Source organism: Notamacropus eugenii, chromosome 1 (genome assembly GCF_028372415.1).
Source record: "Notamacropus eugenii isolate mMacEug1 chromosome 1, mMacEug1.pri_v2, whole genome shotgun sequence".
Classification (NCBI taxonomy): Eukaryota; Metazoa; Chordata; class Mammalia; order Diprotodontia; family Macropodidae; genus Notamacropus; species Notamacropus eugenii.
Genome location: NC_092872.1, coordinates 323,499,492 through 323,527,177, shown reverse-complemented (window position 1 = coordinate 323,527,177; position 27,686 = coordinate 323,499,492). Strand labels below are relative to the sequence as shown.

The 27,686-nt window shown below is 40.2% G+C and overlaps 1 protein-coding gene, 1 long non-coding RNA gene and 2 gene segments (V, D, J or C); all 4 read right to left on the bottom strand.

The window, feature by feature from the left end:
* The window catches only part of LOC140517968 (immunoglobulin alpha-2 heavy chain-like), a gene marked incomplete at its 5' end in the record, with an annotated part of 937,512 nt that overhangs the window by 88,448 nt on the left and 821,378 nt on the right, over positions 1-27,686 (bottom strand). The gene's annotated exons all lie outside the window — the stretch shown is intronic.
* The window catches only part of LOC140529449 (immunoglobulin heavy constant epsilon-like), a 321,603-nt gene that overhangs the window by 30,355 nt on the left and 263,562 nt on the right, over positions 1-27,686 (bottom strand).
* LOC140517970 (uncharacterized) lies at positions 544-4,648 on the bottom strand. Its single transcript, XR_011971798.1, has 2 exons — positions 3,726-4,648; positions 544-3,362 (listed from the first exon to the last, which is right to left on the bottom strand). It is a non-coding gene; the product is annotated as an uncharacterized lncRNA (long non-coding RNA).
* Positions 6,757-15,690, bottom strand: LOC140517967 (Ig gamma-2 chain C region-like). The segment is given in 5 exon segments: positions 6,757-7,364; positions 8,309-8,629; positions 9,747-9,788; positions 10,254-10,547; positions 15,590-15,690. Coding segments are annotated over 2 exon segments (561 nt in total).

The following is a 27,686-nucleotide window of genomic DNA, read 5'->3' as shown; positions in this document are numbered from 1 at the left end:
CAGAGAACACCCTTCTCCCCCATGAATCCCTTTAAGTGAACTCATGCAGACCAGATTCAGTGCTTGAAGGAGCTTGACTCCAAAGAGAGGGAATTCAGATTTTTCTCTTGATCTTGTCAATCCAGTATGGCTAAATCCAGTGCTAAGCACTGGAGATACAAATATGAAAAAGAAAGATAGTCTCTTCCCTCAAGAAACTCACAGTCTAATGGAGAAGACAATACACAAAAGGAAACTTAAAAAAGGAGTGTGATAAAGTACTCAACTAGAGGACACAATGGAATCCAAAGGATTTCAGTTGGGTGGGAAATGAAGCAATGACTGGCCTGGGCCTTTAAATCGAGGCTTTGGGAGCAGCTCTTTACCTTCCAAGGAGACGAGAAGCAGGAAAGAGAGTATTAATGAGGGCTCCGTACAAAGGCTGATGTGATTTTGCAGGACTATGAGGTTCCCATTATTGAGGTACCTGAGGGCATGATGGAGCAGTCCAAAGGAATTCAGCATAGTCAGAAATGAAAAGACTCATGGGCCTTCTGTTATTAATTCTTATTCACAAGAGGAGCACAATTATTTATTTTTGGTATTTCCTCATTAAAAAAAAAATCTCTTAAAATAGAACTTAAGTAAGGCTCATATTTAGAGTTTCCCCCCAAAACATCAACTGGATCCATTTTAGAAATGTTACTCAATGCACAAAGTAGCATATATAAGGTATAGGATGGCTATTTCCTGTACCAGAAAAGAAAAACCTAAAACATAAAATATTCATTAATCTGTACCAACACATACTTAGATCATCCAAGTAATCCATCACTCCAACTACTCCCAGAAGGCAGGAAAGACTCTGAGAGACTTGTGGGATTGTTGTAAAGTCACAAAGAACATTGTCCCAGTCACCCAGGCTCACAATCTCACATCCTTGACTTTTAACCCTCCATATCTGACGTAGTTACTATTTTACTTTACATTGACAATGTGTTGTCAATTTTACTTTCATATTATCCCTAGCTTATACCTTCGTCTCTCTCTGACACTGTTACCCATGTCTGTCTGTCTTTTCCTTCCTTCCTTCCTTTCTTCCTTCCTTCCTTCCTTCCTTCTTTCCTTCCACACTGCCTGGCATGTAACATGTACTTACTAAATATTTCTTGATTAGTTGACTAGGAAACCTTTACATAAGGGATTTTTTCAGTGGTGTAATTATGAGGAGGAGGAGGAGGAAGAAGTCAATCTCATGGGATCTCTGCAGTGTTCTGTCCACTTAAACTTTTCTAATACACAGGTCAGCATCATGCTGTTGAAGCATGGGGACTGAGTGTGCAACTTAAATGTTCCTTTGTAGCATATACATTGGTAGCTAGGTAGTGCAAAGGATAGAGCAGCAGGCCTAAAGTCAGGAAGACTCGAGTTCAAAAGCAGCCTCAGATAGCTCCTAGCAGTGTGATTGTAGGCTAATGACTTAACTTGGTCTGCTTCAGTTTTCTTCAGTTTTTTCATCTATAAAGTGATCTGGAGGAGGAATTGACAAGCCACTCCAGTATCTCTATCAAGAAAACCCTAAACAAAATCACGAAGAGTTGGACATGACTGACATGACTGAACAATAACAAGATTACATGTTATCTTTGACTGCCAGTGAAAGACTGATGTTTTCAGATAGATAAAGAGCCCTGGAGTAAGTGAATCCAAGCCATTTGTACCCTAAGTAGAGGGCATTGGATTTGAATGCCAACCCCTCACTAAAGGTTCTAATCTTGTTTTGTATTGTTGTAGGTGCCACAATTCTATTGCCCAATGGCTGAAGTATCCCTTTGACACTTTCATGGTTGCACTGAGGTAGCTTGAAGTTGCTGAGGACCAGAGGAGGGATCTAGACTGATGCTTTATTTCCCATCTCTTCTCCAATTCTTGGTGTGTTCAGTTTCTTGCTGAGAACTGAATGTGGCAAATTCAAAAGTATTGTACATAATAGCAAAGGTGAACTGGTCATACATTTGTGGCTTTGGATTGAACTCACTGGTCCATTCTACAAATCCAAATTCATGCTCATCTAATCAGGAAACCTTCTGATTCTGTGGAAGGTTTTGGCTTGTCTTAACCATAATTCTACTTGATTTCTGAATATATAACTTTCACTGACAAGGATTAAAATTTTTTATTATTTCTAAGAATTATTTCTTGCTGCCACCAGCCTTTTCCTGTATCCTGGTATACTCAGATTCATTCATTCATTCAACATTAATTAATTACTACATGCTAATTTCATGTTTTTGTTACAGAAAATTACTTCTTTAGTCTCAAATTAAGGTCAAATTAAAAATAATATTAATTAAAAGTGATACAACCTAAAGAGTTTAGAACTGAGAAATAATAGACAATTGCATTTTTATCCTGAGATTTTTGCTTATCCAATAAGGGGTGGTTTCTCTTTGAGCTATCTTTGGCTTTGACTTATAAGTCAACTAAAGTATCTCTGGGGAGGGCCTAATTTGTCCCAATCCCTTTGTCTAACTTTCTTTACTTCCTAACACCCACTTGTCCATCTCCTATCAGATTCTGGGGAGTGATAGTTTGGGGCCCTTTTTCAGTACTGGGAATATATCTCACACATATTGTGGCCAACCTTCAACTTCTGAATACTCCCCCAGCTCTCCTGTCATGCAGACATAATTTATACATTAGCAAGGAGGATAAGTTTTACAATATTACTCTCTTACAACTAATTATGAAGCAATAAAAGCACAGAAGTCATCATTTCCAGTAACACTAAAGAAAGGAAGATGTCACTACAGTCTAGCTCTTACTGAGCCACAGCAGTGGAAAGGTGTGTACACAGGCCTAGACAAATGCGAATCACAGATATTACATAAAAGAAGTATCAAAGGAGAAACACTGTTAGGAACGAATATGAGTACATCTACCCATAATGTCTTGTAGAGATATGATGCTGTAGGCCATGTTGCTTCTGTTCCCTTTTCCTTTGCATCTCTATTCTGCAGAACATATTCTTTCTGATGGCATCATGAGAGAAAGGCAATAGGTAGCAAATGAGACCTTTGTTAGATGGAAGTTCATTTTCCTAAACTGGACTTGGGGCATAGAAGAGGCAGAGAGTCTTTGTCTCATACTAAGGGAAACCTCTGGTGAACACAGGTTCAGGAATTTGATTGTGATGTGGAGACATTTCTGCTGTTTTGAGGAAATGATGATGAGGGCATTCACTCCATTTAAGGTCTATCTCCAGGAGTAAGTTCCAAGGAGGAGTAGGAGACCCTCTCTTAGGCCCTTTGCCCCATCATGTTTCTATAATCAGGGATCATTGGCTGCTTTAACTCCATCACAGAGGAGAAGATCCACTTCACCTGCAGAATTACATAAAAAAGATGGAAGGAAAGTCAAGGTTTTAGGATAGGACTGCCTAGCCACTTTCTTTCCCCTTTATCAGTCATGCTCCTTCCATAAGACTCAGGGCAGTAGAGAGGATAAGTGTGAGCGATTGACAAAAGATAACAGGGGGATCTTTGTTTCTAAGGGTTTAGTGAAATCCTCAGTATGGGATCAGGATATCGTTGATCAATGGAACCTGGTTTATGCTCTCTGCGTTGACAACCCAAAACTCTAGTGGTTTCTCAATCCCTGTGGGAAGGATTTGATGGGACAGCAGGAGGGCACATTGGCAAAGTAAGAATAAGTCAAGGGAGAAATCATACATAGGACTCTCTGACCTTGAACAGGGTGACAGTAGCACTGTAGCACACACTGAGGAGGAAAAGAGTGATGAAGATAGATATTGTGGTCCACAGTCCATCCAGCTCTCCATCCCTGGTCTCAGCACAGTTCTCATCTGGTATCAATTCTGTGGAGAGGTAAAGGGGAGGAGATAAGTCGGTGATTTTTCTCTCTCTGTGGAGGAGTAAGGGCAGGGGAACCACTGAGACATGACATTTGGCTCTCCCATGACTTTCGCTCCTTCCATTGTCTAAGAGAGGGGATTGAGAAGAGTTTGGAAAGTAATGGGGATGCAGATGAGACAGAAGTTACGTATTAGAATGGCAAAGATATATATGCATGAGAAGAAAATGAAGTACATGTTAGTGAGGATTAGAATTGTTAAAGGTGGATTGGAAATGGAGATAGAGCTGTTTGAGGAGAAGTTACCCCTTAAGCAATTGGTTTTTTTTGGATTCTGTTTTCATCTCTTGGTTCCCCACTGATCTCTTGCTTACAGGTCTGAGGAGGTGACACCAAGTTCATTCAAACATGTGGCAATTCTATTAGGAATAATCCTGTTTTTTGAAAGAAATAGAGATGGGTTTTCTCTTCTTATTCTCCCTGGACTATTGAAGGCATATCTAGGGAACATGTAATCTCTCCTCTCTGTGATTGAATTGGGGTATTTTCTTCCTTTTTTGCTTCTTTTCCAATTTTTTTCTCATTCTAGCTGAGTTCTCCCAAGGGTCAATATCAAAGATCTTCCCTAGACTTTTGTCTAGTCATTCCTAATTTTTCCTGTCCTCTACTTGTTCTTTTGGGGGGGGGGTAAGACTGGGGTTTGATTGATGGCTTGGAATGTCAATCTGAATACGAGTCTATTCCAGAACAGCTGCTTCTAAGTGATAGGACTACAGTTCCAGAATGTACTTAGGTGAGACACTACACTTTTATAAGGTCACTGGGAAAAACTTGATATGACTCTGGAAATATAGTCTTGTGTGGAGCATCAGGAAGGATAGGAGATACTATTTTGAGGGCCCAAAAGTATGTGAATATGTGTATGTGTATTTTGCATATGGTATGTGCTTAATAAATGACTGTAGAACTGAATTGACCTGTACGGTAAACATCTGATTTTGAGAGTGAGTCTATGTGTGTGAATGAGTATTCAAGTCTGATTGTGGATAAATGTGAATATGTGTGAGTCTCTTCCTATGAACACAAGTCTCTTTGTGTCTGTCAGAGTAAGTATAATTGCCAGTTTAAGTGAAAGATGAGAATGAATGAATATGTGAGTTTGGATGCCTGTATGTTTGATTATATTTTTATGAGAACCTTTTAAAATTGTCTGTGTGTTGGTTTAAACATGAATGTGAGTATGATTTTGAGTATATAAGTATTATTTTGAAAGTAGGTGTGTTTCTATTTTGTGTTCATATGAGACTGTTGATTTATAAGATTTGTTTTTTAGTGAGAATACATTCACATATTCTGTGTTGTATCTTGAGCAACTGTGTATGGTTTTTTAACTTTTGGCGATTTTTTTTAACTTTGTATGTTTTTTTAACTTTTGCGGATTTGTCTGAGTGAAAATATGTAATATTGCATACAAACTGGTGTGTTTTCAAGTGAGCTTGTTACTCTTTTAATCAACTGTTGTCCATGATTATTTTATTCTGTTTTAGGGTGCATAAGGGTATTAATTTTTGTTAATGTGTATACATATGCTCATCTGCCTGTGTGAATGAGTGAGTGAACGAGTGTGTGTATTTGTGTGTATTTGATGTGGTGAATTGGGTGCAGATCAATATTAATGAGATGGTCAGTTTGAAACCTCGAAGTCTGAAAGCCCAGGCTTCATGGTGGGATCAATTATCTTACAGTCTCCGTAAATGCGTAGAAGTAACAAAGTCAGCACGGTGGTGAAAGTTGAGTATAACTAGTAAATGTGATATGTAGGTTAGTATATTGTAATTAGTACATTTTCTTACAACTATATTTTATTTGTGTGTGGAATGTCTGGGTGTGGATAGAGGAGTGAATTATTTCACTGAAAGGAAAAAGAATATTGGGGCCATAGCCTCTCTGGTGAGAGGAGATGAGTTACTTGTCACACATAGAGGAGACATTTTACACAAATATAAAAGATGACATAAATTCACATACCAGTTGATGAAAAAGCATATTCATACACTCACACAATAAGTCTCAGTCTATATAGCCAAAACTTAAAAACATTCATTCAAATAACTAAATTTTATCTGCCAAACATGTATTTACACACACTGCACACACACACACACACACACACACACACACACACACACACTTAAGACAAATTCATAGTCATACTTATAAGCTCACTGGCTTCACAAAGACACATTATCTTAAGTCATGACCATGTACAATAAATTTGTGAGATCATACTTTGGGAAGCTCGTCTAGTCATTCTATAGCACATCCCTGTAAGACTTTGTAAATCCCTGGGCACAGTTCCCACAGGTAGGGTGAAGTAAATAGAGTGGAAATTGTGAGGACCGGGGAATGACTCACTGTCTGTATGTCCCTTTGGTTTAGGGTGACATCTTATACCTTTAAGCTTTGACACATAGAAGGCTCCCTAATCAAATCCTCATGGATGCTTGTTTTACTTAGCCCTAGCATGTTAAATTGCTATTAACTCTTTGTTTGTAGCCTTCTTTTCTTTGTAACATGAGCCCCTGGTTGGAGCAGACTCTATGCAGGTCCTTTTTCCAGCCAAAGAGCTCTTACTGAGGTTTAGTGGGCTGAGATATGAGGTCAACTCTTCCCCTCCTCCCTCCCTCCCTCTCCCTCTCCCTCTCCCTTTCCCTCTCCCTCTCTCTCTCTCTCTCTCTCTCTCTCTCTCTCTCTCTCTCTCAATGAGAAAGAGGTTTCTGAACTGTGTTCTTTGATTGCCATGACTACTAACATTGATACCAGCTATAGGGTTGGACAATGCTTCCCCTTTCTTAATACCTTCCCAGGGGTCAGTTCCAGAAAGAACCAGTCCAGTCAGAGGGATTGCAGATATGGTGCTGGATGTTTTATTGCTTTTCTTGTGGATAATGGGACGTTTACATTTACAATTTACATGTGGGCCTTCCATCAACAGACCCTGGAAAATGTGAAGGAGGGAAGACCCCATGGTGGAGAATTGGGATAAGGAAAGAAGTGGACAGGGAGGTCCTCCAAAGTGGCTATTTGTGAAGGAGGGGATGGGAAGTGTATGTGTGTGTGTGTGTGTGTGTGTGTGTGTGTGTGTGTGTATGTGCGTGTGCATGGGTGATTCTCTTTGCTCTTTCATTTACCCGGGGATGCAGAGATTGTCCTCTGGGAATTTTGGTTCGGAAAGGCCTCATGCAGCACTTTGCAGGTATACTGGTTATTCTCTTGCCATTCTGTTTTCTTCACATTGAGCTTGCTATAGAGAAAGTAGCTGTCCTTTTCCCTTATTGTTTCGGTGGTGGAATAGTTATCTTCAGACTCTGGATAGTTGTTGATTTGCCACTCAACAACAATTTCTCGAGGGAAGAAATTGTTTACAAGGCAGGTAATACTAACAGTATCTTTATGCTTCAACTCATCAGGATGTGGGGCAAAGACATACATGTCAGGCTTCTTTCTGCCACCTTTGGGAAGAGGAAAAAATGTGAGCATTGTCCTGGGGAGGCCAGGTCTCTCTGCTACAGTATTTTAGGTGAACAAACTCTGGAAGCTAAAGGGAGTAAGATGTCATCACATAACTCTTTTCTCCCTTCCCAAGACACAAGTCTCTTCCTATTTTTGCAATTTATTGAGCTCCCTGCTGGTTATACCATGTTTTGCCTAGACTCTTCCTCTAATTTCAATTCCCTTTACTTTGGAATCATGAGTGTTGACTTTTCTTAATACTTCCTTAACCTCCTTACCTACTGAAGATACAATCTCTTCTCGTCATAGGGGCAAACACTCCCACAAAGGAATCCTGACCTTACTGTGTCCTCATCAAGCATTATTCACCTCTGAAACCAGATGTCGTCTCAGGCTTATAAAGAGAGACTTAGGGTGTTTCAAATAATGGAGAAATATTGAAAAAAAAAGAGTAAGCATTCCTTGACTGAGTAGCTTTTCATGAAACTCCCCTCCTCCCTACCTTTCAACGTTACCACACACTCCCTCCTTGAAAGTTTTTCTTTAATTTCAATTTGTGTTTTGTCTATCTCATTCTTTCTTGGTTCTCAGTACACCACTGAATAAATTCTTCTGTGTGCAGAGCCTGTAAAAGGATGCAATTTCTAGGGATGAAAGCCCAATCTGGAAGTGAGGACATGTGGATCTGAGCATTTGTGAAGCTAAGAAACTTATCTTCCTGAAGTTCATTGCCCGTACTTATAAAACTGAGAGACTCATTTGTATCTCTCAGAATTTTGTGCTCAAGATCATAAATCTAGTAGGTCTCTTTCTACCACGACCTGAAGTTAGATAAGTTGCACCTTCTTTGAAATAATAGAGTCCCTGACCTCTTAGAGGAAGTCTTTAGGTCTGAGGAGAAGCTTGAACCCATTTGTGGCTCCAAGACATCCAATCTTCTTACCCTTAGTATGGGAGATGGTCTTTTCCACAGGAAATGGTAATTCTTTGTTTTCAACTTTGCAGGTATACTCCATGCCATTCAGCCATTCCTGGTGGGCTACAGAGAGAGTGCTGACCACCTGAAAGGTGCCATTGTTTAGTTTTTTCTGTGTTGGCTTCGGACCGTCTATTTCCGTATTACCTTTGGACCAGGTAAAATGAACATCTGATGCATCATTCACATCAACCACCATACAAGTGATTTTAGGGCTTCTTGAGAGTGTGAGGGTATCCTTAGGGTTTGGCGGAAAGAGGAATACTGATGGTCCAGCAACCTCACATGCTGAAAGAAGACAGATGTTAGTTAGTCAACAACTCTGCAGGGCCCCAAGGCTCTTTTGGGGACCCTTAGTCCATCATTCAAACTTTCCTTATTTGTCCCCAAACTCTACGTACATGCTCATATTATTCTCATAGAACTACAGAATCTGACTTAGAAGGAACCTCAGAGTCCCATAGGCTCCTGAACAAGAATTCTCCTTGCACTACAACTAATGAAAGATCATCTAGCCTTTACTTGAAAACTTTCCGTTAGGGGGAGCCCAATTTCTCCTGAAGTATCCATTCTACTTTTGGATTGTTCTATTAGGAAGTTTCTCCTCACAACCAGACTAAATTAAACTCTTTATAATTTTTAACCATAGCTCCTCAACTTTGCCTTCTGGTACCAAGCAGAATAAGTCTAATTCTTTCTCTACTTGACAGTCCTTCAAATAGTTGAAGATATATATCATGCCACTCCCCTTTCTCCCCTCTTCCCTTATCCAATAAACATTTCTACTCCTAGAGTAGTAACCTCTGCTATTTTATCCCATTCTAATATGACATAACAGAGGTCCTTTTCCATTGTGATAACTCTCCTCCTTGTCATTCTTTTGTAAAATGTGGTAACAAAAAGTATATCTGTGTTCAATACTTCAAAGGTGATTTGCCCAGGTAGAACACAGTGAGACTAATACTTTCCATGTCCTGGACTACCTTTCAATGTAAACTGAGATTGCACTAGTTTGGTAAGTGCCATATCATAATGTGCATTCATATTAAGTTCATTAACTCCAGGTCTTTTTTAGATACAGTGATCCTCTCATACTAGACTTTAAGTGTTCACCCTTGACCTGTAGGGGTCATAGCCACTCTGCAGTTATGCCTATTTATTGGAAAACTCCAACATCTTTCCTAAGGGTTCTACAGGCTTTTCTCCCAAGATGCCTCAGTTTCATTCTAATCCCCCAATATCATAGAAGAGTTTTAACTGAGCACATGTTCTTATTCCCAAAAACCTGCTTGCCCTGAGATTCCAGCTCTTCCCCACTACTTCCCTGGGAACCCTGATTATTTTCCTGCTCAGTGCTAAGCAGGTCCATGGAGGCAGTCTGTACACTATGCCCCCACCCCCATACCTGGGCATTGGCAGTCTGAGCACTTGTCTGGCGGGCTGCATTCTAAAAAAGAGAAGAGTAGACATTAGGTTGTATATGTTTCTTGTACTAGTTTTATACTCAAGTCTCGAGGTAGTATTTCCAGTGCACCCAGAGAGATGACTTGCTCAAAGTCATATGGTTAGTAAGTAGCAACTTTGAGCTCTAATTGTAGCTCCCAGTGCTATTATGATCCCCCATCTTGTGTGTTCCCCAATACTAATCAACAAATCCACAATGATTAATTTTGTCCTTCCCCTAGGACAGGAGGAAAGAATTTCATAGGTTCTCCTTACTTAATAGTTGTCCAAGTTTCTATATTGATAGCTTCTTCACCTCTCCCGGATCAATCTTTCTCTCAGTCTGAAGGCTTTTTTTTAAACCACATTTAACTTTTGCTGCCTCATCTTTATCCTCTCCCATCCCAACAGATCTCTAAAATTATAAATGCCCACTCTCTGGTCTGTATTCCTTCCCCTTAATTCTTACCAACTTTCTTGTCAATTTTGGTGGATGTGGCTTTGTGTTCCACATTGCAGGTGTATGACTTGCTGGAACAAGTATCTGCAGGAACTGTCAACTGACTGCTTAAGGTGTAGAGTCCTGAGGACTGGAGGACAGAGGGATAGGTGTGGATTCCACTGGAGATGGCCCCTGAATTCCATGTCACTGTCACAGGCTCAGGAAAGTAGCCTGACACCAGGCAGCCTAGAGCTACTTGGGAGGAGGTTTCCTCTCCACAATTGGGTGCCAGGGGAAAGACAGATGGAGCTGTGCGGCTGGCTATAAAAGAAGACAGAGACAGACTCTGTAATAGGAACATCAGTATGAACTCACTTAACTGTCATCTTAGATCAAAGGGGCATAGAGGCAGACTCTGCCTGCATGGGACTTTTCCTTCCTTCATTTTTTCCCATTATTCCATCCTTAATTCCTTTCTTTCCTTCAGTTATTCCTGTCTCATTGAGTACCAGGAGTTACATGACCTGGGACATAATCATTAGGTTCCTTCAAATCTTGGAGAAGAAGAAAAGTCTTTAGCTACTAATCAGTCTCTAGCCTTCTCTCTTCAAATCCTCTGAGAAGAGGAGATGGTCAATATGGCCATATCTTACAATTGTGCCATTTGTCTGTTAGGGTCTTCAGTGGTGGTATGTTCTAGTGGGCAAATCAGGGAGGAAAAATTGCCCCTCTCCTTCCTTTGGGAGTTTTCTCAGCCTCCACAGTGGGAGGCAGCAGTGGTTTTATGAACAGAGCACAGGAATTGTAATACCTGGATTTGAATCCCTACCTCCTCACAGGTAAAACACAGTTAAAAAGTTAAAACAAAGTTAAAACAGGCTTTTGCAGATTTTGAGTCTGTGCTCTATTAGTTCTGGCTCAAGAGCTGGTGTTTGTTCTGAACTTGAAACATATCTCAGCAGGGGAAAGTTGTCTCCCACACCTGAGGCATGGCAGCTTTAGACCAGAGTTTTCTCATGTTTTTCCTGGTATAGGGCACAGGAATGGAGGATATTAATCAGGCCTTTCCTGTTAGTTCCAAGTACTCTGCCTCTGCATTCTACTGTCAGCCTTGTGCTTTCTCATTTGTGCTTGTGATTGTGAAGCCTTGTGCTTCATTCTTATCATCTCTAGATTCCTCTCATCCTTATCCTTGTTCTTTTTCACTTCATTTCCCTGTCATCTTATCTCATCTTCTTTTCAGATTGTAATCTCCTTACCCCCTCAGTTCTGCTCCTCTGTCCTGTTCTCTTTGCCCTCTGATCATTCAACTCTTCCCTTTATCATCTTAGTCTTATTTTCTCCTCAGCTTTGGTCCCTGACCTTTTAACCTTGTCTTGAAGCACTGTGGCAAATTGAACAGTTGGAATTGGAATCAGAAAAACCTAGACTGAAATCCCATCTCTGATAAGCTGTGTAACCATAATTATACTTTTCTCATTTTTAAGAAAATGGGATAAGAATATCCATCGTACCCATTATCCTGAATATGCTGTGCTTCCAGTATAATAATATAGGTCAAATGCTTTCAAACTTTAAAACATGATATAAATATTAGTCATTATTATTAATCTTTTCCCCTCATTTTCTGCACTCTGTAATCTGCCAGTTCATGCCAATTCATGTGTTTAGGTTGTGTGGGCCCTCTCAGGTCTCTGCTCCCCTCCCCTCAACTCTGTTCCTCTCAGCCTTGTCCTCTCAGACCTGTTCACCTACTACTATGCCATTCTGATCCTGTTAACTCTCTTTCCTACATTCTGAGTTCCAGGCTCCCACTTGTATGAACTGCACTGTTACTCCTTATGGCACCTGCCTGCATGCCTGCTGAACTGCTTTGCTTAAATCTGTACTTCCTTCCCCCATCTTCCGTTCCATGCTGGTGCTGTCCTTAATGAGGTGTGGAACTTGAAGAATTTTGCCCCATAGTCTTTAGGCCCCATTTTTAAAGAGGTGAACTCTTGATCAAAGGGACACGAAACTTGAAATCATAAAGACCAGTCAGGAGCCTGGATGTTTCAGGCAGGTGATATCATTAAACTACATTAAGGAATCTGGTGGGGGGAGTGGGGGAGGCTATGTTTAGGACTGTGATAGGCATTGTATTTCACAGGCTGATATCAATGGTGCTTTGGCACAATGAGCTCTGGCCTCCTCTTCTGAGAAGCTGGGAGCAATGATAGTGGAAGGAAAGGAGAGATCTGATTTAAACCAAGGGCCTGATTGCTATGGTAGCTCCCATATGAGGCTTGCCCTGTCAGATCCTGTGTCTCTGATTAGTCCTATACTCCCTACTCCTCACAATCCTACCAGCCCAGGCCTTAAAGTCTGTCCCCTTTGAATCTTAGTTCTTTGGTCCTAGGTCCTTATGTCCTAGAGCAACCTAGTATGGGAACAGTGGCCAGAATTGTCCTGGATAGATTTATCCTTACAAGTTCAGGTTGTTGCTCATTCTGGCTGCTTAGGCATTTCACCATGTAACTTTTAGCTCCTTTGTCATAGCCATTCTTCTTAGGGCATCCTACCCCTTTTTAGAATCAATATTTTTTCTTCCTCAGCTTTGGGTACACTCTCAACCTGAGGATCTACAGCTCCTCTTGTTAGCTGGAGGGTCAGCAGTTCAGAATTCTTCCCTGTCCTCTATATCTTCTTTGAGCTCTGTCCTAGGTCCCTTTTGGAGTTCACATTCCCTTCCTATAGCTTTTCTCATGTCTTTATACTGTGCCTCTTTATCTCCAGCTGTCCCCTCAAGCCTCTGTTTCCTAAATACTGTGCTCCTTTTTAAATCAGCTCTATCCCACCCAACTCTTGGCTCTATCTAGCGTGTGTTTTCTTTTTCTGATCACCTAAAGCAAAGCTTCCCTTTCCTAGCTTATTCTCTAAGTCTCCTTCTCCATCCACCTCTCCTTCACTCTGCTTTTGTTCTTCAGTACTTCCATGATCTTCAGGCCTTGTTTCTGAATACTGCCTCATCAGTTTTCCACAGAATCTAGTCTCTTTCCTATTCCTTGTTCAGTTTTATACTACTAAACTCCCATATTTTAGGTTCTTTTCTCCATGACTCCTCAGCTGCCCCCTCACTTCCTGGTAGTCAGGTGTTCTCAGTTTCTGTGCCTATGGCTAGCCAACTCCTGTATTCCTGTCTTCCTTGATTCTTGTACTTGTGACTACCCATTTTCTTTTCTCTTGTTTTCCCAGTACCTTTTATTTCTCCCCTTCCCTCTCCTTCATCCTCATCTCTTCTGCCCATAACCCTCTCTTGGCCTCTGTAGTTTCTAACAATTGTTTTCTTTGGGTCAGCTCCTCTCATCTCTTCACTTACCCTTTATTCCCTCTGACAGTTCTTACTCCTTTCAGACCAGACCCTTAACTCTGCCACTGTCAGACTCTGAATCACGTAGGATTCAGTTCCTGAGCCTCCTGGCAGCTCATATTTTATTTCTCTCATCACCTCTCCCTATGTTTGTTCACCTTTTAAACTCTATCATCCATGCCTTGTGCTTTTTCCTAGTTTAGCCCCTAAATACTCTTACAGATATGTGCCCCAGTGCTCTGTTGTTCCAGACCCCGTACCTCTTGCTACTTTAAGTCTTGTTTTTGCAGCGCTGATTGTACAAGCCAGCTCTACTCCTATGGCTTCTTATAGGTCACTTCTTGTTCTTGATGTTTGCTTCCTCCTGTTGTCTTTCTTCTACCCTCTCCCTTATACTTCTTTTGGGTCCATATATTTATTCCTATAGCTTTCTTAGCACTGCCTTGCTCTGTCTTCTACTTCCAGGTTCAATGATCCATCAGACCTGCCTGCTAGACCTTATGACTTCTTCCCATTCATGGCTAACCTTAGAGCTCACTTCATCTCTTAAACTTTGCCCTGTTAAAATTTGTGTCCCCTGGGCTCATCCTGGCCAAGGAAGCCTCTACCAGGTCATTCAAACCTGGTCCTTTAGTTCATATTCCATCTCCTTGACTTAGTACCACCATGTTCTTCAGTCTCAGTTCCTGAGGACCCTGTTTCCTAAACTCCTGTGGTGCCTTGCAACACTTTCTGTGTCCTTCCCTTTTCCCTTATACCACCTTTACTTCTTAGCTGGTGGTAGCTCTGCTGGATTGAAGACCACTTGCTCCCTCTGCTCTAGGGTCCTTTCTATATAAGACTTTTTACCTTCTGTCTCGCAATGACCTGTGTTCTTAGTTGCTGTGCCTCTGATACCCTCATGGTATGTTTCCATGCCTCCCCTCAGTTCCCATGCCCTGACTATCTTAGTTTTTCCATCCCTAGTTCCTTCAACTCATATGTCTCTATTCCTGCTAACTCTTATGGCCACATTCTCCTCAGCAAGTGGGCTATGACCCTTTCAGTTTTTGTGTCTTGATAGTCCTCATCTTCCCAAACCCTGATTTCCTTTTTTCTTATGCCCTTGATTTCTCAATATCTCTGTCCATGCTCCATTCTGATCAGTATTCCCAATCAGATCATATCTTGCCATTTCTCTCTATCCTTGTGTTGTTCCTCCCTAGTCCTTGTTCTCTTTTCGCATATTTCATCTTCTATCTCTCCCAGCCCACCCTAGGGGTTCTGTCCTGTACAACTTCATTTCCCTTATATATAGCCCCTGAATCTTAGAGCAACCCAGTCTAGATGATCTCTATCAACACAAATCATATCATTCCTTCTTTTAGACTCTCAATTTCAGGTCCCTTTTCCTTGTCCTATGCTCTGTACTGGCTCAGGATCCCTGAACATCCTCTAGACTTTATTTCTAGTTAAAACCTCTATACTTAACTCAAGCTTTGTAGCCACACCTTCCCCACACTCTGTCCTTTCATTCTCCCCCATCACTTGCCAAGACTCTCTAAACCTAGACTCTAATTTCTGATCTAGGGACTGGTCTGGCTTCTGTATTTCTGTGTCTTCTGTCCTGCATCCACTATCACTGCTAGATGTCCATTATTGCCCCCTGCTTTGTCTGAGTTTCCTTAGCCCCTTTGAGTTTATCATCTGTGTGATTTCAGTACACAACATTTACCCTTCTTTGTGATCTTATCTTGTACCTCCTGACCCCTCAGAACTGGAATATGGTCTGTTTTGGACATGACAATACAAATTTTACCTCTAATCCTCCCACTTAAGATCCATACCCCCTGCCCTCTGAACTTCACTCTCTCTCCCACACACCAGTATCCACCTGAATGTCCTTTCCATGAGCGAGGTCTGCTGTGACTGGCGACCACAGTCTACTCAACCCTCTATAAAAATGTCCTTTTCTCTTTGCCCTCTAGAGGAGAAAAAAGGGGCAAGTCTGCCCAAACCTACCTGATTTACTTACCCTGGAACTTTTCCAAATGGATGGGGTTTCATAGAGGGGTGAATCTAGGTCTAGGTGAAGAATGACATATCAGGCAGAGTCTCTGGCTGCTGTACTGAGTTTCCCCCACTCTTATGGACTTGCAGCACCACTGTATGCTGGGCCCTTCTGTCTTACTTAGTCATCAGTTTCCTCTTTCCAAGAGTTAGCAGGAGATGGGTAAAAACATCTCCACATCATTGCCTCACAGTCTAAAAATGGGATTGAAACACAATGGGGCATTTGAGTCCTGGCAGTTCCCTTTTTCTTTGTCTCATGGGGTTTTTGTGAGAGTGAGGTCACAGAGAGGTAAAGTTGGATGTTTCCACAAAGAAAATTGCTGTGGGTGTGAATATTGCTGTGTCTGAGAGATGGGAAGCCCCTGTGGCTACTCTTCTGGGTCCAGTGTCACAGAAACATGGAGAAAAAAGCTGAAGTTGCCCAGAGAAGCCATATGCAGGGTAGTCAGATGTCAGTGTGGGCACTGAGTCCAAATTGAGGGGACTCTCCTATGTTTGTCTCTTTAGTAATCCTATGGCCATAGCTCAGAACTTGGCTCCTGGTTCTCTTGATTCCTGACAACTCAAGCACCATGAAATGTTTGTGTCCTCCTGAGATATCTCTGTACTTAGCTGCCAACCAGACATAGGATCTTGAGATCATAGACTTAGAGCTGAAAGGGACCTTAGAGTGTAACCCTCTCATTTTATAGATGAGGAAACTGAAGGAAATGTTTTTTCCTTTGAATATTACTGTCACAGCTTTTTCTCCACTCCTTAGCTATTCTTTTAAAAAATTTATTTTGTTACATATTTCCCAATTACATAAAAATATTTTTTATTTATTTAAAAATTTTTTTATTTAGTATTTAATTTTCCCCAAGTTACATGTGAAAACAATTTATAACATTTGTCTTTTAAAATTTTGAGTTCCAAATTCCCTCCCTTCCACTCTCCCTACCTCACTCATTGAGAAGGCAAGCAATTCCATATAGGTTATACATGTGTAGTCATGCAAAACATATCCTTAATTGTCATGTGAAAAAAAAGGACGAAAAAAACTCAAGAAAAGAAGTATGCTTCAACTGTATTTAGACAACATCAGTTCTTTCTCTGGGGATGGAGAGCATTTTTCATCCTAAGTCCTTCAAAGTTGTCTTGGATAATTGTATTGTGAACATGGCTAAGTCATTCATAGCTGATCTTCTTACAATATTACTGATACTTGGTACTCAGTAAATCTTACTTTGTATCAAAGCATGCAAAACTTTCCAGGTTTCAACCACAGAATGGCTGAATCAGTTCACAACTCTGCCAACACTGTACTAATGTCTCATTTCCCCTACATTCCCTTCAATATTTGTCATTTATCTTTTCTCTCCTATTAGTCAATCTAATAGGCACGAAGTAGTATCTCAGGATTGTTTTAATTCACATTTCTCCAAGTGAGTTAGAATATTTTTCTTATGGCTATAAATAGCTTTAATTACTTCATCTGAAAACTGATTATATCTTTTGATCATTTATCAAATGGGGAATGGCTCTTATTTTTTATAAATTTGACAGAGTTCTCTATGTTAGAGAAACGAGGCCTTTAGAAGAGAAACTTATTTCAAAAGTTTTTGTTCACAGCTGTTGCTAACTGTATTTCCATCCATCCTATTTCCCTATCCCCATTTATTCTATTTTCTCTCCTTTCACCCAGTCCTTCCTCTAAAGTGTTTTGCTTCTGACTACCGCTTCCCCCAATCTACCTTCCCTTCTATCACCTCCAGTCTCTCTTTTCTCCTTCCCCTTCTGCTTTCATGTAGGTTATATTAGATTTCTATACCCTGTTGCCAGTGTATCTTATTCCCTCTCTGAGCCAATTCTGATGACAATAAAGTTTATTCACTGCCCCTTATTTCCCCCTTCTTCCCTTCCATTGTAAAAGCTTTTTCTTGCATCTTTTATGTGAGATAATTTACCCCATTCTAGCTTTCCATTTTTCTTTCTCCCAGGACTTTCCTCTCTTACCCATTTTTTTTTTTTTTACTATTTTGACATTAACTAATATCAATTTCATATTAATTAGTATTAATTTAATATTAATTTTATTATTTTGTTTTATCATGATTCCTTCATATTCAACTCACATCTGTGCCCTTTGTCTATATAAACGCCTTCTAACAACCCTAATAATGAGAAAAGCCTTATGAATTACACATACGACCTTCCCATGTAGGAATGTAACAGTTCAACCTTACTAAGTCCCTTATGATTTGCCTTTCCTGTTTACCTTTTTGTGCTTCACCTGAGTCTTGTATTTGAAAGTCAGATTTTCTGTTCAGCTCTGGTTTTCTCATCAAGAATGCTTGAAAATCCTCTATCTTGTTAACTGATCATTTCCCCTCACCTCCCCTTATGGCTTACTCTCAGCTTTGGTGCATAGGTGATTCTTGGTTGTAATTTTAGCTTTCTGGAATATCGTATTCCAAGCCCTCCAATTCTTTAATATAGAAATTGCTAAATCTTCTATTATCCTGACTGTGGCTCCACAATACTTGAATTGTTTTTTTTCTTGCTATTTGAAATATTTTCCTCTTGAACTGGGAATTCAGGAATTTGACTATAATATTCCTGGGAATTTTCATTTTCGAATTTCATTCGTGATAGGTAGATTTTTTCAATTTCTATTTTTGTCTCTGGTTCTAGAATATCAGGGCAATTTTCCTCAACAATTTCTTGAAAGATGATGTCTAGGCTTTTCTTATTTGATCATGACTTTCAGGTAGTTCAATAATTTCAAAATTATGTATCTTGGATTCATTTTCCAGATCAATTGTTTTTCCAATGAGATATTTTACATTGTCTTCTATTTTTCATTCTTTTGCTTTGTTTTAAATTTCTTGATTTTTCATAAGGTCATTAGCTACCATCTGCTCCATTCTAATTTTTAAAGAATTATTTTCTTCAGTGAACTTTTGGATCTCCATTTCCATCTGACCAGTTCTGCTTTTTATTTTTTTTTATTTTTTATTTTTATTTTTTATTTTTTTAAATTTTTTTTTCAGTTTCTTTTAACATTTATTTTCACAAAATTTTGGGTTACAAATTTTCTCTCCTTTTATCCCCCCCCCCCAAACCCAAGCATTCTAATTGCCCCTGTGACCAATCTGCTCTCTCCTCTATCCTCCCTCCTTGCCCTTGTCTCCGTCTTCTCTTTTGTCCTGTAGGGCCAGATAGCTTTCTTGACCCTTTAACCTGTATTTCTTGTTTCCCAGTGGTAAGAACATTACATTTGTTCCTAACACTTTGAGTTCCAACTTCTTTAGCTCCCTCCCTCTCCACCCCTTCCCCTTGGAAGACAAGCAATTCAATATAGGCCAAATCTGTGTAGTTTTGCAAATGATTTCCATACTAGTTGTGTTGTATAGGACTAATTATATTTCCCTCCATCCTATCCTGTCCCCTATTACTTCTATTCTCTTATGATCCTTTACCTCCCCATGAGTGTCGACCTCGGATTGCATTCTCCTCCCCATGCCCTCCCCTCCATCCTCCCCCCCACCCTGCTTGTGTCCCTGTCCCCCCTCTCCTGTATTATGAGATAGGTTTTCCTATAAAAATGAGTGTGCATTTTATTCTTTCCTTTAGTGGAATGTGATGAGAGTAGACCTCATCTTTTTCTCTTGCCTCCTCTCTTTATTCCTCCACTAATAAGTCTTTTGCTTGCCTCTTTTATGGGAGATAATTTGCCCCATTCAACTTCTCCCTTTCTCCTCCCAATATTTCTCTCTCACTGCTTGATTTCATTTTTTTTAAGATATGATCCCATCCTCTTCAATTCACTCTGTGCACTCTGTCTCTATGTATGTGTGTGTGTGTGCATGTGTGTGTGTGTGTACTCCCACCCAGTATCCAGATACTGAAATATTTCAAGAGTTACAAATATTGTCTTTCCATGTAGGAATGTAAACAGTTCAACTTTAGGAAGTCCCTTATGACTTCTCTTTGCTGTTCACCTTTTCATGGTTCTCTTCATTCTTGTGTTAGAAAGTCAAATTTTCTTTTCAGCTCTGGTCTTTTCATCAAGAAAATTTGAAAATCCTCTATTTCATTGAAAGACCATTTTTTCTCCTGAAGTATTATACTCAGTTTTGCTGGGTAGGTGATTCTTGGTTTTAGTCCTAGTTCCTTTGACTTCTGGAATATCCTATTCCATTCCCTTCGATCCCTTAATGTAGAGGGTGCTAGATCTTGTGTTATCCTGATTGTATTTCCACAATACTTGAATTGTTTCTTTCTAGCTGCTTGCAATATTTTCTCTTTCACCTGGGAGTTCTGGAATTGGGCCACAATGTTCTAGGAGTTTCTCTTTTTGGATCTCTTTCATGCGGTGTTCTGCGGATTCCTTGAATATTTATTTTGCCCTCTGGTTCTAGAAACTCAGGGCAGTTTTCCTTGATAATTTCATGAAAGATGATGTCTAGGCTCTTCTTTTGATCATAGCTTTCAGGTAGTCCCATAATTTTTAAATTGTCTCTCCTGGATCTATTTTCCAGGTCAGTTGTTTTTCCAATGAGATATTTCACATTATCTTCCATTTTTTCATTCTTTTGGTTTTGTTTTGTGATTTCTTGGTTTTTCCTAAAGTCATTAGCCTCCATCTGTTGCATTCTAATTTTGAAAGAACTATTTTCTTCAGTGAGCTTTTGAATCTCCTTTTCCATTTGGCTAATTCTGCTTTTGACAGCATTCTTCTCCTCATTGGCCTTTTGAACCTCTTTTGCCAGTTGAGTTATGCTAGTTTTCAAGGTGTTAATTTCTTCAACATTTTTTTGGTTCTCCTTTAGCAGGGAGCTGATCTGCTTTTCATGCTTCTCTTTCATCCCTCTCATTTCTCTTCCCAGTTTTTCCTCCACCTCTCTAACTTGATTTTCAAAATTCTTTTTGAACTCTTCCATGGCCTGAGCCCATTGGGTGGGCTGGGACACAGAAGCCTTGATTTCTGTGTCTTTGCCTGATGGTAAGCATTGTTCTTCCTCATCAGAAAGGAAGGGAGGAAGTGTCTTTTCTCCGAGAAAGTACCCTTCAATAGTTTTATTTCTTTTCCCTTTTCTGGGCATTCTCCCCAGCCAGTGGCTTGACCTCTGAATATTCTCCTCACACCCACCTCGCCTCCTGGTCCTCCCAGCCAGCGTTTGGGGACTGAGATTCAAATGCTGCTTCCCGCCTTAGGGCTTTTGGCAGGGGCAGGGCTGCTATTCAGTGTTAGATTAAGTTCAGGTGCTGAGGTGGGGGCCGGGCTGCCCCTCAGGCTCAGTTCCCTCAGGGGATTTATGCACAGATCTTCCACAATGGATCCAGGCTCCCGCCCGCTTGGGGAGCCCCTGTCTGCAGCCACCTCTCAGCTTCTATCTCCCGGGGGGCCCGAGCCATGGGGGCACCCCACTCCCCTCTCGTCCCGCCAAAGAGACTCTCTCACCGACCTTTGTCACCTGTGGGTGGAGGGGCTTGTGCCGCTACTGGAGATCACGTCCCTAAAGCCTGCTCGGATCTGTACCTTTCAGAGCCGCGGCCGCCGCAGGTCTGGGCTGGGCTCCGTGTCTGCAGCGTGACGGACCTTTTGCGAGAGGTTTGCAGGTCCCTCTGTGGGTCGAGGGACCTGCGCGGCCGCAGGATATCTCGTCTCCGTAGCCCGCTTGGATCTTTTCCTCATGGTGTCGCGGCCGCTGCAGGGCTGCACTCAGCTCCCAGTCCCGGCACCCAGTCCACAGTGTGAAGGATTCCCCGCGAGAGGTTTGCAGGTCTCTCCAGAACAGAAATCTCCCTCGCTCCAATATTCCGTGGTCTCTGGGTGCAGAATTCACCATGGGTTTGTCCCCTCTAGCTGTTCTGTGGGTTGTGGGTTCGGAGCTATGTGTATGTACGTCTTTCTACTCCGCCATCTTGGCTCCACCCAGTTCTGCTTTTTAAGGCATTCTTCTCCTCATTGGGTTTTTGGATCTCTTTTGCTATTTGGTCTCATCTGTTTTTTAAGGTGTTTATTTTCTTCAGTATTTTTTTGTGTCTTCTTTACTAACTGTTGACTTTTTTCTCATGATTTTGTTGCATCACTTTCATTTCTCTTCCCAATTGTTCCTCTGCTTCTCCTACTTGATGTTTTTATTTATTTATTTTTTTAATGATTTATTCATTTAACTTTTAACATTCATTTTCACAAAATTTTGGGTTCCACATTTTCTCCCCTTTTGTCCCCTCCCCCCCACCCCAAGACACCAAGCATTCTAATCGCCCCTATCACCAATCTGCTCTCTCTTCTATCATCCCTTTCTGCCCTTGTCTCCACCTTCTCTTTTGTCCTGTAGGGCCAAATAACTTTCTATACCCTTTTACCTGTATTTCTTGTTTCTTAGTGACAAGAACAGTACTCGACAGTTGTTCCTAAAACTTTGAGTTCCAACTTCTTTTCCTCCCTCCCTCCCCACCCCTTCCCTTTGGAAGGCAAGCAGTTCAATATAGGCCAAATCTGTGTAGTTTTGCAAATGACTTCCATAATAGTCGTGTTGTATAAGACTAACTATATTTCCTTCCATCCTATCCTGCCCCCCATTACTTCTATTCTCTCTTTTGATCCTGTCCCTCCCCATGAGTGTCGACCTCAAATTGCTCCATCCTCCCCATGCCCTCCCTTCCATCATCCCGCCCACTCTGTTTATCCCCTTATCCTCCACTTTCCTGTATTGTAAGATAGGTTTTCACACCAAAATGAGTGTGCATTTTATTTCTTCCTTTAGTGGAATGTGATGAGAGTAAACTTCATGGTTTTCTCTCTCCTCCTCTCTTTATCCCTCCACTAATAAGTGTTTTGCTTGCCTCTTTTATGAGAGATAATTTGCCCCATTCCATTTCTCCCTTTCTCCTCCCAATATATTTCTCCCTCACTGCTTGATTTCATTTTTTAAAGATATGATCCCATCCTCTTCAATTCACTCTGTGCACTCTGTCTCTCTGTGTGTGTGTGTGCATGTGCGTGTGCATGTATGTGTGTGTAATCCCACCCAGTACCCACATCCTGAATAGTTTCAAGACTCACAAATATTGTCTTTCCATGTAGGAATGTGAACAGTTCAACTTTTATAAGTCCCTTATGACTTCTCTTTGCTGTTCACCTTTTCATGCTTCTCTTCATTCTTGTGTTTGAAAGTCAAATTTTCTTTTCAGCTCTGGTCTTTTCATCAAGAATGCTTGAAAGTCCTCTATTTCACTGAAAGACCACTTTTTGCCCTGAAGTATTATACTCAGTTTTGCTGGGTAGGTGATTCTTGGTTTCAGTCCTAGTTCCTTTGACTTCTGGAATATCCTATTCCATGCCCTTTGATCTCTTAATGTAGAAGCTGCTAGATCTTGTGTTATCCTGATTGTACTTCTACAATACTTGAATTGTTTCTTTCTAGCTGCTTGCAATATTTTCTCTTTTACTTGGGAACTCTGAAATTTGGCCACAATGTTCCTAGGAGTTTCTCTTTTTGGATCTCTGTCAGGTGGTGATCTGTGGATTCCTTGAATACTTATTTTGCCCTTGGATTCTAGAATCTCAGGGCAGTTTTCCTTGATAATTTCATGAAAGATGATGTCTAGGCTCTTTTTTTGATCATGGCTTTCAAGTAGTCCCATAATTTTTAAATTGTCTGTCCTGGATCTATTCTTCAGGTCAGTTGTTTTTCCAATGAGATATTTCACATTATCTTCCATTTTTTCATTCTTTTGGTTTTGTTTTGTGATTTCTTGGTTTTTCCTAAAGTCATTAGCCTCCATCTGTTGCATTCTAATTTTGAAAGAACTATTTTCTTCAGTGAGCTTTTGAATCTCCTTTTCCATTTGGCTAATTCTGCTTTTGAAAGCATTCTTCTCCTCATTGGCTTTTTGAACCTCTTTTGCCAATTGAGTTAGCCTATTTTTCAAGGTGTTATCTTCTTCAGCATTTTTTTGGGTCTCCTTTAGCAGGGTGCTGACCTGCTATTCACGCTTTGCTTGTATGTCACTCATTTCTCTTCCCAGTTTTTCCTTCACCTCTCTAACTTGATTTTCAAAATCCTTTTTGAGCTCTTCCATGGCCTGAGCCCATTGAGTACGCTGGGATACAGAAGCCTTGGCTTTTGTGTCTTTCCCTGATGGTAAGCATTGTTCTTCCTCATCAGAAAGGAAGGGAGGAAATACCTGTTCACCAAAAAAGTAGCCTTCTATAGTCTTATTTTTTTTCCTTTTCCCAGCCAGTGACTTGACTTCTGAGTATTCTCTTCACACCCACTTTGCCTCCAGACCTGCCCAGCCAGTGCTTGGGGTCTGAGATTCAAATGCTGCTTCCCAGCCTCAGGGCTTTCGGCGGGGGCAATGCTGCCTTTCAGTGTCAGATTAAGTCCAGGTGCTCAGGTGGGTTCAGGGCCACCTCACGGGCTCAGTTCCCTCAGGGGTTTTATGAAGAGACCTTCAACAATGGATATGGGCTCCTGTTTGCTTGGGGAGCCCCTGTCTGCTCCTGCCTCCGCTGCTGCCTCCCAAGGTGGCCTGAGTTATGGGGGCACCCCACTCCCCTCTTGGCAAGCCAGAGAGACCCTCTCACCAACCTTTGGGGCCCGTGGGTGGAGGTACCCGGGCGGCGGCTGGCGATCCTGTTCCTGAAGCCCGCCTGGATTAGTTCCTCTTGGTGCTGGGTGGCCAAGGCAGGGCTGGGCTCTGCTCCGGATCTGCAAAGCGAATGATCTTTTGTGAGAGGTTTTCAGGGCTCTGTGGAACAGAAATCTCATCTGCTGCATTGTTCTGTGGCTTCTGCTGCTCCAGAATTTGTTGGTAGTTCTTTTTTGCAGATATTTTATGGTCTGTGGGTTAGGAGGTGGTGCATGTGTGTCTTTTTACTCTGCTCTTGGCTCCGCCCCTGATGTTTTTATTTTTAAGCTATTTTATTTGTTTTCAGTTTTCTACAATCACTTCTATGTATCTTAGATTTTTCACCTCCCTGCCGTTCTTCCTCTCTCCCTCCCTACTCCTTCTCTGAGATGGCATGCAATCTTATATAGGTTTTACACATACATTCTTATTAAATACATTTTCAACTTAATCATGTTGCATAGAAGAATTAAAATGAATGGGAGAATCCATAAAACAAATAAAAACATAACACAAGAGAAAACGATCTGCTTCATTCTGTGATCCAGTTCCATGGTTTTTCTCTGGATGTGAAAGACATTTTGCCTCAAGAGTACGTTGGGAATTTTTTTAGGTCCCTGCATTGCTGTGAAGGACAAAGTCTCCCAGAAAAATTCCTCATACACTGTGATTGTTGCCATGTACTAAGTTCTCCTGGTTCTGCTCCTTTGACTCAGCATTGGTCCACACAGGTCCTTCTGAATTCTTCCTGTATGTAATTTCTTATAGAACAACAATATTTCATTAGATTGACATACCACAGTTGTTCAGCCATTTCCCCAATTGATGGACATCTGCTTCATTTCCAGTTTTTGGCCAGCAAAAAGAGAGCTGCTATAAATATTTTTGTACATGTGGGACTGTTTTCCATTTTTATGATCTCTTTGGGATACAGTCCTAGAAGCAATATTGCTGGGTCAAAGGGTATGCCCATTTCTGTAGCCCTTTGGACACAGTTCCAAATTGATTTCCAGATGGGTTAGATCAGCTCACAAGTCCATCGACAATGAATTAGTGTTCCAACTCTCTCACATCTTCTCCAATATTTATCATCTTCCTGTTTTGTCGTGTTAACCAATGTGATAGGTGTGATGTGGTACCTTAGAGCTGTTTTGATTTGCAGTTCCTTAATCAATAGTGATTTAGAGCATTTTTTTATATGACTAGAGATAGCTTCAATTTCTTCCTCTGAAAAGTGCCTGTTAATATTCTTTGAACATGTATCAGTTGGGCAATGGCTTCTAAATTTCACTAAGTTCTCTCTATATTTTAGAAATGAGGCCTTTTTCACAGACACTAGTTGAGAAATGTATTTCTCTGTTTTCTGCTTCCTTCCTAATCTTGATTGCATTGGATTTGTTTGTGGAAAACCTTTTCAATTTAATGTAAACAAAATTATCCATTTTACACTTCATAATATTCTCTATCTCTTGTTTGGTCAAAAATTTCTCCTTTCTCCATAAATCTGACAAATATACTATTCCTTTCTTCCCTAATTTGTTTTTATTATCAGTTTCTTTAACTAAATTAAGTATCCATTTGGATTTTATTCTTGTGTATGGTGTCAAGCATTGTTCTATGCCCAGTTTTCACCATACTGTTATCCAGTTTTCCCAGCAAATTTTGTGAAACAGTGAGTTTTTAACTCAGAAGCTGGGGTCCTTGAGTTTATCAAACAGTAGGTTGCTAAATATATTGACTACTGTGTCTAGAGTACCTAACCTACTGCACTGTTCTATCCCTTTATTTCTTAGCCAGTAGCAAGAGATTTTGATGATTAATGTTTTACAATATAATTTGAGATCTAGTAGGGCTAGGCCATCCACCCTAATATTTTTTTTCCCATTAATTCCCTTGATATTCTGGACCTTTTGTTTTTCCAGATGAATTTTGATATTATTTTTTCTAGCTGTAGAAAATAATTATCTGGTCATTTGATTGGTATGGCACTGAATAACTAAACTAATTTGGGTAGAATTGTCATTTTTGTGTATTAGCTCAGCCTAAGCATGAACAACTGATGTTTCTCCACTTACTTAGATCTGCCTTTATTGACGCAAAAAGTGTTTTGTAATTGTGTTCATATAGTCCCTGGGTTTGTTTTGGCAAGTACACTACCAGATATTTTATACCATCTACTGTAACTTTGAATGGGATTTCTCTTTCTATCTCTTGCTGTTGGGCTTTATTAGTAATATATAGAAATGGAGATGATTTATGTGGGTTGATTCTGTAACCTGAAACTTTGCTAAAGTTGTTTATTATTTCAAGTAGTTTTTTACTTGAATCTCTGGGATTCTCTAAGTATATCATCATATCATCTGCAATGAGTGATAACTTAGTTTCTTCTTTGCCTATTCTAATTCCTTCAATTTCTTTTTCTTCTCTTATTGCTAAACGCAACATTTCTAGTACCATGTCGAATGGCAGTAGTGATAATGGACATCCTTCTTTCTCCCCTGATTTTATCGGAAATGAATCTAGCTTATCTCTATTGTATATAATGCTTACTGATGGTTTCAGGTATATACTGCTTATTATTGTATGGAAAGTTCCATCTATTCTTATGTACTCCAGTGTTTTCAAGAGGAATGGGTGTTGTATTTTGTCAAAAGCTTTTTCTGTACCTATTGAGATAATCATGTGGTTTCTGTTAGTTTTGTTGTTGATACGATCAATAATGCTGATAGTTTTCTTAATATTGAACCAGTCCTGCATTCCTGGTGTAAATCCTACCTGATCATAATGCATTATTCTTGTGATAAGTTGCTGTATTCTTTTTGCTAATATCTTTTAAAAATTTTTTTATTTATATTCATTAGAGAAATTGGTCTATAATTTTTTTCTCTGTTTTGTCTCTTCCTGGTTTAGGTATCAGAACCATATTTGTATCATAAAAAGAATTTGGTGGGACTCCTTCTTCACCAGTTTTCCCAAATAGTCTACATAGTATTGGAATTAATTGTTCTTTAAAGGTTTGAAAAATTCCCTTGTCCATCCATCTGACCCTGGAGATTTTTTTCTAGGGATTTTATTGATAGCCTGTTCAATTTCTTTTTCTGAGATGGAGCTATTTAAGTACTCAATTCCTCTTCTGTTAATCTGGACAACTTATATTTTTTAAAAATATTCATCTATCACATTTAGATTGTCAATTTTTTGGCATATAGTTGGGCAAAGAAATTTCTAATTAATGTTTTAAATTTCTTCTCGTTGGAGGTGAGTTCACCCTTTTCATTTTTGATATTGGTAATTTGGTTTTTTTGCTTTCTTTTTTTAAATCAAATTGACCAAAGGTGCATCAATTTGATTGGTTTTTTCCTAAAATGAACTCTTAGTTTTATTTATTAGTCTAACAGTTTTCTTAATTTTAATTTTATTCATCTGTCCTT